The 12924-nt window shown below is 40.6% G+C and overlaps 1 protein-coding gene across 1 annotated transcript in view; it reads left to right on the forward strand.

Annotated features, from left to right (window-relative positions):
* The window catches only part of b4galnt4a (beta-1,4-N-acetyl-galactosaminyl transferase 4a), a 471729-nt gene that overhangs the window by 135972 nt on the left and 322833 nt on the right, over window positions 1-12924 (forward strand). Inside the window, 1 exon segment of the mRNA XM_029668828.2 lies at window positions 7764-7876. Coding sequence (XP_029524688.2) covers window positions 7764-7876 — 113 coding nt within the window.

Genomic DNA, 12924 nt, shown 5'->3' on the forward strand with positions numbered 1-12924 from the left:
AGAATTTGTCAAAAGGCAGCTAAAGACTCTCAGAACATGAGAAAAAAGATTATCTGGTCTGATGAAACCAAGCCTGAATGCCAAGGGTGCGTGCCCAGATTTATATATACACTACCATTCAAAAGATGGGGGTTTGGGGGGGTAATGCAAATAGTCTGTTTAGCCATTTGATTAGCTGTTTAAGAGTCTTATGGCTTGGGGTAGAAGCTGTTAAGAGCCTTTTGGACCTGGACTTGGCGCTCCCGTAGCACTTGCCGTGCGGTACCGTTTGCCATAGTCATAGAACAGTCTATGACTAGGGTGGCTGGCATTTTTTACCATTTTTAGGGCCTTCCTCCTGGTATAGAGGTCCTGGATGGCAGGAAGCTTGGCCCTAGTGATGTATTGGGCCATACGCACTACCCTCTGTAGTGCCTTGTGGTCTGAGGCCGAGCAGTTGCCACACGAGGCAGTGATGCAACCACTCAGGATGCTCTCGCAGCTGTAGACCTTTTTGAGGATCTGAGGACCCATGCCAAATTCAGTCTCCTGAGGGTGAATAGGCTTTGTCGTACCCTCTTCACGACTGTCTTGGTGTGTTTGGACCATAATAGTTTGTTGGTGATGTGGATACCAAGGAACTTGAAGCTCTCAACCTGCTCCACTACAGCCCTTTGGTGGGAATGGGGGCGTGTTCTGTCCTCCTCTTCCTGTAGTTCACAATCATCTCCTTTGTCTTGATCACTTTGAGGGAGAGGTTGTTATCCTGGCACCACATGGCCAGGTCTCTGACCTCCTCCCTATAGGCTGTCTCATCGTTGTCGGTGATCAGGCTGTTGTGTCGTCGGCACACTTAATGATGGTGTAGGAGTCGTGACTGACCATGCAGTTATGAGTGAACAGGGAGTACAGGAGGGGACTGAGCACGCACCCCTAAGGGGCCCCCGTGTTGAAGGTCAGTGTGGCAGATGTGTTGTTACCTACCCTTACCACCCTTACCACCTGGGGATGGCCCGTCAGGAAGTCCAGGATCCAGTTGCAGAGGGAGGTGTTTAGTCCCAGGGTTCTTAGCTTACTGATGAGCTTTGAGGGCACTATAGTGTTGAACACTGAGCTGCAGTCAAAGAATAGCATTCTCACATAGGTGTTCCCTTTGTCCAGGTAGGAAAGGACAGTGTGCAGATCAATAGAGATCTGTGGATCTTTTGGGGCGGGCGGTATGCAAATTGAGTGGGTCTAGGGTTTCTGTGATAACGGTGTTGACGTGAGCCATGATCGGCCTTTCAATGCGCTTCACGGCTACAGGCAGGTTACCTTTGTGTTCTTGTGCAATAGAGATCTGTGGATCTTTTGGGGTGGAATGCAAATTGGAGTGGGTCTAGGGTTTCTGGGATAATGGTGTTGACGTGAGCCATGACCAACCTTTCAAAGCACTTCATGACTACAGGCAGGTTACCTTTGTGTTCTTGGGCACAGGGACTATGGTGGTCTGCTTGAAACATGTTGGTATTACAGACTCAGTCAGGGACAGGTTGAAAATATTAGTGAAGACACTTGCCAGTTGGTCAGCGCATGCTTGAAGAACACGTACTGGTAATCCGTCTGACCATGCGGCCTTGTGAATGTTGACCTGTTTAAAGTTCTTACTCACATCGGCTACGGAGAGCATTATCACACAGTCATTCAGAACAGCTGATGCTCTCATGCATGCTTCAGTGTTGCTTGCCTCGAAGTGAGCATAGAAGTAATTTAGCTCGTCTGGTAGGCTCGTGTCACTGGGCAGCTCACGGCTGTGCTTTCTTTTGTAGTCTTTAATAGTTTGCAAGCCCTGCCACATTCGAAGAGCGTAGGAGCCGGTGTAGTACGTTCAATCTTAGTCCTGTATTAACGGTTTGCCTGTTTGATGGTTCGTCGGATGGGATTTCTTATAAGCTTCAGTGCCTTAGACCGCTGCGCCACTCGGGAGCCCAAAGGGTTTTGCCCAGTACGGGTAGGTATGTCTTGTCTGTTTAATGAACAAAATAATGAACTATTGATTTCATTCATTTGGATGTAACATAATGAAACTCAAACTATGCTATTCTATTATTTTGAAAATACATTTTATTTTATTAGTGTTATAAATTCATAGTGGATTTTAGTTCTGATGGTGTATAGCCACTGGATTTATTAAAATGGACTCCCACCCACATCTGCACATGACTACTACCACTCTTAACCGGCATGCGCATGGGAGGTATAAAAAGTATATGCAGGCAAGAATGTGGTAAAAAAGAAAAATACCAAGAATCCTAAGTGAAATCTCTCTCTCTCTCTCTCTCTCTCTCTCTCTCTCTCTCTCTAATGCAAGAAAGGATGGGTGAGTCGTAATACACTCTTCCCCCCCACTCCATCTCTCCTCCCTGGTGCTCAGGCGTCCCTACATAAACCCCAGTCAGCCACTCATTCAGTGTTTAGAGGACGTATTGGAAAACCATTACCTCAATTTATGCTTTATGGCTGCTTTCTCTCCACGCATGCTCCCATTTAATCACTGCCGCGCCTTCTGCTAGCTCACACACTCAGCCAGTGTGTGTTTTTGTTTGTGTGAAAGAGAAATACAATATTTTGTATTTTGCACACAGCATTTAGGAATTATTTTATTGCTACTGAGTAAGTGTGATAAGAGTTTGAGTATATGTGCATTTGTGTGTGTGTGTGTGTGTGTACGTGCATGCATACGTGTGTGTGTATATATGAGTGTGTGTGTGAGTGTGCCAATCTACTCTGTGTGCAGTGATGAGCCACTTTCACAGTAATTGCATTGTGGGACCACAAAAAGTTATCCTCAGATTTTTATGATGGAGTCGATGACCCAGGCGCCATCCTTTTATTATACCCCTCTCCAAACCTTGGCAATGTTATGCATTTCTGAACAGGCACCTGAATAAGACCCTATATAGTGCAATACAAATAAAAGGAGATTGAACTGAATAGGATATAGATGGCATTTTATGTGAACTCCACCTGAAGATATAGTGAAACACATTGAGGCCTGTCCAGTAACTGGTATCTGCAAATAACTAAAGCCTTCATATAGTGTTAAAAACCCTGTTACTGATTGGAATTGAATTGGGTCCGTACTCCATCTTCCATTGTGTTTGTCTGGTGTTTTTTTTTCAGGAAGAATGGAGAGATGGGGATCATAATGGTTCCCCTGTGATATGGTGACACACGCACAAACACAAACATACACACAAACAAATAATAATGCACCTTTCAAAGGTATCAGAAATGCATCAAAACACAATGATGTTGACGTAAGGACCCGTGCCAACTAATATCAACACTTATATTTAGTTTTGGAGCAACTTCTGTAAGTTTAAAAAATATTGACTTGTGCCTTATAATAATTAATAGAGGTAATGGTAGACCTACCAATGAGTGATTTTACTGATATACATTTTGTTTCTTCATTATTAAGTGATTATTGGTTTCGTTACCAAATTGGTAATGGTATTAACAAGAAATCAAATAGAATTACTAAAATTGAATGGCTAAAATGGGAAATTATAATATTCACAAACCACAATTGGGTCACCTGCTACGGTCCTCGCATCCACTGGCATATTGTTATGTTCAGCTCATAACTATATTATTTGTCTTTGTGTTGTCTGCTAGTCAAACCAAGAGTGTTAACAGCCTGAGTCTGGAAAACACTCCCTCTTCCCCCTCCCCCGAGTCTCTCTCTCGCTACCTCTATCTCTCGCTCTCCAGTTATTGCCACCTCTACCAGCTCTTACTGACACCTACCCATGAGCCTCCTCTCTTTCCATTTACTGTAGCATCATCTTCACCCACTGAGCACCGAATGACTCCGGACGTCCAAATTTGGTCAGTCCACCCTGGCCTTGATGTTAACGTCCACAGACGGACCGGACTGGACCAAATCTGTACCTATCATAGACATACACTACCGTTCAAAAGTAATTTAGAAATCTCCTCGTTTTCGAAAGAAAAGCACATTTTTGCCCATTAAAATCAAATCAAATCAAAGTTTATTTGTCACGTGCGCCGAATACAACAGGTATTACAGCGAAATGCTTACTTACAGGCTCGAGCCAATAGTGCAAAAAAGTGCAAAAAAGGTATTAGGTGAACAATAGGTAGGTAAAGAAATAAAACAGCAGTAAAAATAATATGGCTGGTGTCAGTAAACGTCGGCAAAAAAGCGTAAATAATTTTGTTTCCAGGAGCAAAGTTACAGTCACCAACGCTCTGGTTAACACGAAAACTGTCTAACCAGCTCTGCTAGAGTGGTCTCATTTGTGTCTGGAAGTAGCTAGCAAGCTAGCCAACGTTAGCTTGGGTGTTTGACTGTCGTTGTAAGGCCAGAACGCTCAAATCAACCCTACTCCTCGGCCCCGAACGTCCAGTGTGTGCTCCGAGTGTGAAACTGACAATCTGACAACTCTCTGAATTTATGAGCGTCACATTGTACAGCGCCATATTTTCTGTTCCATCCTGACGGAAACCCAGAGGGTTTTTCATTTTTCATGGAATAGAAACACAATAATATTAATCAAATGAATTAAGCAAGTACCAGTCAAAAGTTTGGACACACCTACTCATTCCACAATATTTCTTTATTTTTACTATTTTCTACATTGTATATTTTCTACAGAATAATAGTGAAGATATCACAACTATGAAATAACATCGGTCTCCCGCGTGCCCCACATTCTGTAGTACAAACATGGCCTGCTCTCCCTTATGTAAGGAATTAGTCACTTTCCCATGTTTACTACAGTATGTATTGTAGCCTAATAAACAAAACACATTTTGTTAATAAAATAATGATAAAACAAATACTCAAATTTTAAATTGCAGATGATGATTTAGATATGGATCCATAACAAATTACTATGGGAATAAATATCACTGATTTACAGAAAATTGGAACAAAATTCTCATGAAGACAAGCAATTTAGAATCCTCCGATCCTGTACGCTACTCCCGACCGTCACTTTGTACAGCTCCATATTTTCCATTCCATCCTAACTGAAACCCTGAGGGTTTAATAAAAAAAAAAAAAATATTAATCAAATTAATTAAGCCAAATTTCTTAAAGTCAATCCCATATACTATGTTATTACAAAAAAGGTTTTAAATTCTCTAGTTATGACAATACAGAATATTATCAAATGCTTCTCAAATATGCCCTCTGGTGGTCAAACTAGCAATAACTTGCAGTAACAGAAAAAATGGCTGACAATTTAATGACGTGCCACAGAATTTTGCGGCAGCACGCAAGGTGTGCCGCAGCATGACACAACTTTTAAAGGAGCAACCACTGTATGTAGACTACGTATGCCATTTTTAGATTGATGTAGTTCTGTCCTTGAACTGTTCTTGTCTATTAATCTTCCGTATTATGTCATTATCCTATTATGGCTGCTGTCCCTGTACAGGGATCAACATCAGCGGAAATTTCAGAGTGACAACTAATAGTACTCAATTAAAGCTACACTCGTTGTGAATCTAGCCAACATGTCAGACTTTTAAAATGCTTTTCGGCGAAAGCATGAGAAGCTATTATCTGATAGCATGCAACCCCCGAAATACCCAAAGGGGACGTAAACAAAATAATTAGCGTAGCCGGCGCTACACAAAACGCAGAAATAAAATATAAAACATTCATTACCTTTGACGAGCTTCTTTGTTGGCACTCCTATATGTCCCATAAACATCACATTTGGGTCTTTTTTCGATTAAATCCATCCATGTATACCCAAAATGTCCATTTATGAAGCCCGTCTGATCCAGGAAAAAACTGCTTTCCAAAATGCAACGTCATTTTTTTAAATAAAAAAGTTGCCTATAAACTTTGACAAAACACTTCAAACTACTTTTGTAATCCAACTTTAGGTATTAGTAAACGTTAATAATCGATCAAATTGATCACGGGGCGATCTGTATTCAATAGCAGCAAGTCTTGAAATCATGGTCCATATTCTCCCTTTCATAACTTCCTCCGGTGTACTCGACGACAGGAAGTGCCTATTTCTCATTTCACCAAGGATAAACTTCAACCCAATTGCCAAGACCGGCGACATCGTGTGGAAGCTGTAGGAACTGTAAACTGGACACTATCTATTTTCCCTTGCCATAGACAATACAGAGACTGGCGGAGGGATATTTTTGTTGTGTTTTTTGTGAACAGTTTTCCTTGGGATTTTGCCTCCTACACACGTTCTGTTATAGTCACAGACATGAACCCCAGGAAGAGTAGCTGCTACTTTCGCAAAAGCTAATGAGGATCCTAATAAAATACCAAGTATAGTACATTACAATACTGTACAGTGAGTAGAGCACTGTAGAGTATAGTACAATACGGTACAGTATGTTGTATGGTACTCTATTGTACTGAATTATACGCTACTTTACTCTACTGCACTTTATTGAACTTTGCTGTGCTGCACTGTGATGTCCAAAGTTGTGAAACATGAGGAGAATGACATTCATGTCCATATCTCACAGTGCCAGGTCATAGATGACACACGGTTCTTTCTGCAGACATCTTTGAATCTTAATTCGGACGTGATATTTTGTTTTTGGAAAACAGTGTCGCATAAAAACCTGAGGGAGATTTTACTATAATTCGGTCACCAAAGTTTGCATCTGCACAGTTCTTCCACTAGATACGTTTTTTTGTAAAAGTTTTAGTGGAAATTGTTGAAAGTAGTTATTGTGCATAGAGTATTGTTAGTTACACTTTGAAGTAAATAGTTTTATTTGGCATACATTTTAAAGAAAGAAAACGGTGTCAAAGTATAATTCCGTTACCGTAGACTTGCCCTGGGTTTAAATCCTGGTCTCCCTTGGCCAACCCAGCAGTCATCATCACACCAAAAAGCTCCCGTAATTCATCTGCAGCATGACAGAGGCCCAGCCTTCTCTGTTCCTCACAAGATAAACCTCTCCTTCTCTCCCTCTTTTTGTCCCTATTTTTTATTTCTCTCTTTCCCTCCTTTTTCTTTCTCTTCCTCAGCTGGCTGCTGTTTCTCTCTCTCTCACTTATTGTGTAAGATATTTGACATTATATTTGATGAGGATGGCACCAATGTAACGGCGTTCTTCGTTTGTGGAAAGAGAGTCGGACCAAAATGCAGCGTGTTGGTTACTCATGACTTAAATGAATGAAATGCGGTACATGAAATAACTCAGAATACAAAACAACAAACAGAACGTGAAACTAATTACAGCCTATCTGGTGACTACAACACAGAGACAGGAACAAACACCCACGAAATACCAAGCGAAACTCAGGCTGCCTAAATACGGTTCCCAATCAGAGACAACGAAAGCACCTGACTCTAATTGAGAATCGCCTCAGGCAGCCAAGCCTATACCACACCCCTAATCAGCCGCAATCCCAAATAATACAAACCCCAATACGAAACATCACATATAAACCCATGTCACACCCTGGCCTACCCAAACATATGACAAAAACACAAAATACAATGACCAAGGCGTGACAACCAATGGTAATGACTACTGATGACGAATGTTATACTGACGATGATGATGGTGGTGGTGGTGATGATGATGACAATGATAATAATGACACTGCTAACGACAGAGAGGATGATGTAATGATGGGGATGATTATGATGATGAGGATGATAATCATGATGATACTACTAATTACAATGATGTTGCTGCCAAAGATGATGGCAATGATGATGATGTTGATGATGAAGGCTCTCCCTCTGACCCTGCTGTCTCTGTGTTGCTTCCAGATGGGGAGAGGCAGTTGGAGGGGACAGACGCCAGCCGGAAGAGGGACGCTCGCTCCTCAGCCGGCCACCACAAGACAGAGGACACCAGCGACAGTCACGAGGACGATGCTCGGGTGAGTCCATGACTCTCTCTCTACTCTCACTCTCCGTTTTTTTCTATATCATATATTTTTTACCTCTCTCATTTACTGTACATAGTCTGTTGAGGTGACATAGGGTCATAATATTTGGGTATGGTTAGCTGTTTTTGGTGCCTTGTAAGGAGAGGGACTGAGTACGGGCTTTGGCCAACGTGTAGGTGTTTTCCGTCCACTTCCGTCATTTCAGATTTGAACTCCATAGCCTCAACTTGCTAGCTAGCTATAGCACCCAATATCTGCTGTTGGTTTTCGAGATGGCTGTACATATAGTGGACAACATGCCTTTCTCTCGTTCTCCCTCTCTCTTTCTCTTGTTTGTTCTTATTCCTCTTACTCTCAGTCTTAGAATAGTAGTCAAATGCCCTGTGGGCAGTCTGTTAGTTATGAATAAGATACTATAACTCCTATTGCTGAGCTCTAGGCTGACTATTACATCAGATCCTCTTCATCATAGATCACCATGTACAATGCACATACTCTTTCGACTCATTACATTACACTGCTGATGCTGTTTATTATCTATCCTGTTGCCTACTCACTTTACCCCTACTTATATGTATATACACACTACCGTTCAAAAGTTTGGGGTCACTTAGAAATGTCCTCGTTTTTGAAAGAAAAGCACATTTTTTTGTCGATTAAAATCAAATCAAATTAATCAGAAATATAGTGTAGACTTTGTTAATGTTGTAAATGACTATTGTAGTTGTTAACAGCAGATTTTTTATGGAATATCTACATAGGCGTACAGAGGCCCATTATCATCAACCATCACTCCTGTGTTCCAATGGCATGTTGTGTTAGCTAATTCAAGTTCCTAATTTTAAAAGGCTAATTGATCATTAGAAAACCCTCTCGCAATTATGTTAGCACAGCTGAAAACTGTTGTGCTAGTTAAAGAAGCAATAAAACAGACTTTCTTTAGACTAGTTGATTATCTGTAGCATCAGCATTTGTGGGTTTGATTACAGGCTCAAAATGGCCAGAAATAAATACCTTTCTTCTGAACCTCGTTAGTCTTTTCTTGTTCTGAGAAATGAAGGCTATTCCATGCGCGAAATTGCCAAGAAAATGAAGATATGGTACAACGCTGTGTACTTCTCCCTTCACAGAACAGCACAAACTGTCTCTAACCAGAATAGAAAGAGGAGTGAGAGGCCCCGGTACACAACTGAGCAAGAGGACAAGTACATTAGAGTGTCTAGTTTGAGAAACAGACCCCTCTCAAGTCCTCAACAAATTGACAAAAATAATGCCAAATGTCTGCAAGGCTGTAATTGCTGCAAATGATTTAATTATTTGATTATTTGACGAAAGCAAAGTTTGAAGGACACAATTATTATTTCAATTAAAAATCTTTATTTATAACCTTGTCAACTTCTTGACTATATTGCCTATTAATTTTGCAACTCATTTCATGTGTTTTCATGGAAAACAAGGACATTTCGAAGTGACCCCAAATTTTTGAACGGGAGTGTATCTACCTCAATTACCTTGTACCTCTCTCTGCACATCGACTCGGTAGAGGTACCCTGTGTATATAGCCAAGTTATTGTTACTCATTTGTGTATTTATTCCTCTTGTTATTATTTTTTCTATATTTCACTGTTAGTTTACACCTGTTTTTTACGAAAGCATGTGACAAATACAATTTGATTTGATTTGACACACCCCATCTCTCCTCTCTGTCTCAAACACTACATCTCGCTCTCCCTATCTCTTTCTTAAAACTGTAATAGTCTGAGCCCCTCAAAAAGTATAGTGTTGACATGTTTAGGGAGCGACTTGGTAAAGTTGACTAATCACCTGTGCTGACTAGTGTGAGCATTGATGGACCCTGGGAGGCTTTCAAGAGTAGGTTCCTCTGGACAAATCTTCTGGATTGTTAACACTGTGGGTCCCATTAGACAAGTTAGAGTAAAGCAGAGATCCAACCCTTGGTTTAATCATGAAATCACTGAAGCCATTGAATCAAGGAACAAGGCCTTTAAGAAATATATCCTTGTCTCGTCGCGCACTAGCGACTCCTGTGGCGGGCTGGGTGCAGTGCACGTCGACCAAGTCACTAGGTGTACGGTGTTTCCTCCATCACATTGGTGCGGCTGGCTTCCGGGTTGGATGTGCATTGTGTCAAGAAGCAGTGCGGCTTGGTTGGGTTGTGTTTCGGAGGACGCATGGCTCTCGACCTTCGCCTCTCCCGAGTCTGTGTGGGAGTTGCAGCGATGAGACAAGACAGTAACTACTACCAATTGAATACCACGAAATTGGGGAGAAAAAAAAGGGTAATTTTTGAATATAAAAAAATAAAAATATATATTTTTAAAACTCTCTCGATCAAGGTACATTTCCAAAGGATATGAAAATGGCCAGTCAATCCTTTGCACCAGAAGGGGAGTAAGACCGTCCCTGGGAACTACAGGCCAGTCTCTATCCTCAGTGTCATGACCAAGATATTGGAGAGAGTGTTTCATGTGCAGCTCTGAGTATGTAAACAAACAATCTCATGTTTGAATTTCAGTCAGGGTTCAGAAAATCATAATCTACTGACTCATGCCCCCTATACTTAAATTACCACAATTGATGAATATTATCAGCGCCAACTCACCATCAGTACGACCGAATATGTTTTTCTTCCAAGAGCGATTATAATCACATCCGTATTCTGCCTTCAACAGTAGCTAAGGAAGGAGATTGATAATAGTAACTTATGTGGAATTGTGCTGCTTGACCTCCAGAAGGCTTTTGATACAGTTAATCGTGCAATCCTACTTGCCAAGCTAGAGGCTCTGGGATTGGGCAGTACCACTCTTGAATGGGCTAAATCCTACTTGTTGGTTGGGAACAAGTGGTTCATGTAAATTATTTGCCTTCCAGAGGCTAAACCCATAAGCTGTGGCGTGCTATGAAGGATGCTTGCTCATGTCACTTGTTTCTTTATGGAGATGACTCTGCACTTCTGTTGTCTCAAAAAAAAAAAAACATACTGGAGAGTATAATGAGTGCAGAGCTCACTAACATCAATGCATGGCTCATAGACAACAAGCTATCTCTGCACCTCAGCAAAACAGAAGCAATTATGTTCGGGTACAAAATGAAAGTAAGTCCAAAAGGGTACAGCTACCAAGAGAAGTACTCACAGACCCAAAACAACAGTTAATTTCTTGGGATGTACACTAGATGGAAAACTACTGGAAGGGGTGTACACTAGATGGTTTAGTTCATTGTCTAGCTAGCTAGATAGTTATTGTCATGAACTGAAGTTCGATTTCAGTAGAACAACAAGTGGCTAAATCAATCTAGTCATTGTTTGTTTTCAGGCTAGTTGCATTGGTGCTAGCTAGGTACCAAGCTAAAGCTAGCTCGACCAAAAGCTGCTAAAAACATCTATTTTATTTCACGAGGCAAGTCAGTTAAGAACAAATTCTTATTTACAATGACGGCCTACCGGGAAACAGCAGGTGTACTGCCTTGTTCAGGGGTAGAACGACAGGTTTTTACCTTATCAGCTCAGTGATTCGATCCAGGAACCTTTCAGGTATTGGCCCAATGCTCTAACCACTAGGCTACCTGCCGCCCCTACCTGTATCAAATCAAGTCACATGCTTCGTAACAACAGGTGTGGACTAACAGCGAAATTAAATACTTACGGCCCTTATCAACAATGCAGAGAGATAGAAAATAGATAATAGAAAGTAAAACACGTAATAATAAAAGTAATAATAGATACACAATGAGTAATGATAACTTGGCTATATACATATGGAGTACCAGTACTGAGTCAATGAGTAATGATAACTTGGCTATATACAAGGGGTTCCTCTACCGAGTCGATGTGCAGGGGTACGAGGTAATCACAATATCAAAGATATTTGAGTGACTGTCATTCTGCATACTGAAGTCAGCGTAGTAGGGAGACAACTTAGCTCTAGTTTCCAAACTGTCGTCAATGTAGATTATATAAAAAAAAGTTTTACAGCTTTGGCAGTGCTACTAACCATAGTGGTGGGGCTTGGCTTGAGGATGCAAATTCAGCACACACAACATTTTAAAATATAATTTTGTTATTTAACGCGTCAAATTATGTTAAATAGTGTTATTTGACTTTTTTTTTTTACAAGCAAAGACCCAAACAATGTTCCATAGCTAACATGGTTGTGTGCATAGATTTAGAAGCATAACAGGGAAAGGTACTTTTTTATATTCAGGAGCCTCTGAGTGGAATGGTCTGCCTCTGTCTGTTAAAATTTATTCCCAGTCTGAGTAGCTTTAAAAGGAAGGTCAAAGCCTGGTTAATAGATAGTGTGCATCTGTGAACAATCCCTCCTAGCCGTTGATGATGACCAAATAGCATCTCTTTGTGTATAGTATGTACATATATGTTATTGTGTTTTTATATGACTAAATAAACCAAATTGACTTGCCATTTTAGCTTCTGTTTTTTTATCCTACCACATATGGGTCTATAAATAATGGAGCCGATGTGTGACATTGGGAACAACATTTCAAAATGGTTTGAATCAAAAATAAAAAAGATTTGTATGCAGTTCCACATGTGTACTTAGAGGAATATATGCAAATTGGCCCATAACTCTACCTACAGTGCCTTCAGAAAGTATTCACAACCCTTGACTTTTTCCAAATTATGTTGTGTTACAGCCTGAAATGTAAATGGATTAAATATAGATGTTTTTGTCACTGGCCTAAACACTCCTTAATGTGAAAGTATAATTATGTGTTTAGAATTTTTACAAATTAATTGAAAATGAACAGCTGAAATGTCATCAAATCAAATTGTTTTGGTCACATACACATGGTTAGCAGATGTTATTGTGAGTGTAGCGAAATGCTTGTGCTTCTAGTTCCGACATAGCAGTAATCTAACAATTCCCCAACAACTACCTAATACACACAAATCTAAGTAAAGGAATGGAATATGAATATATACATATAAATATATGGGTGAGCAATGACAGACCGGCATAGGCAAGATGCAATAGATGGTATAAAATACAGTATATACA

The sequence above is a fragment of the Oncorhynchus nerka genome, linkage group LG9a, assembly GCF_034236695.1.
Source record: "Oncorhynchus nerka isolate Pitt River linkage group LG9a, Oner_Uvic_2.0, whole genome shotgun sequence".
In the NCBI taxonomy this organism is placed as follows: Eukaryota; Metazoa; Chordata; class Actinopteri; order Salmoniformes; family Salmonidae; genus Oncorhynchus; species Oncorhynchus nerka.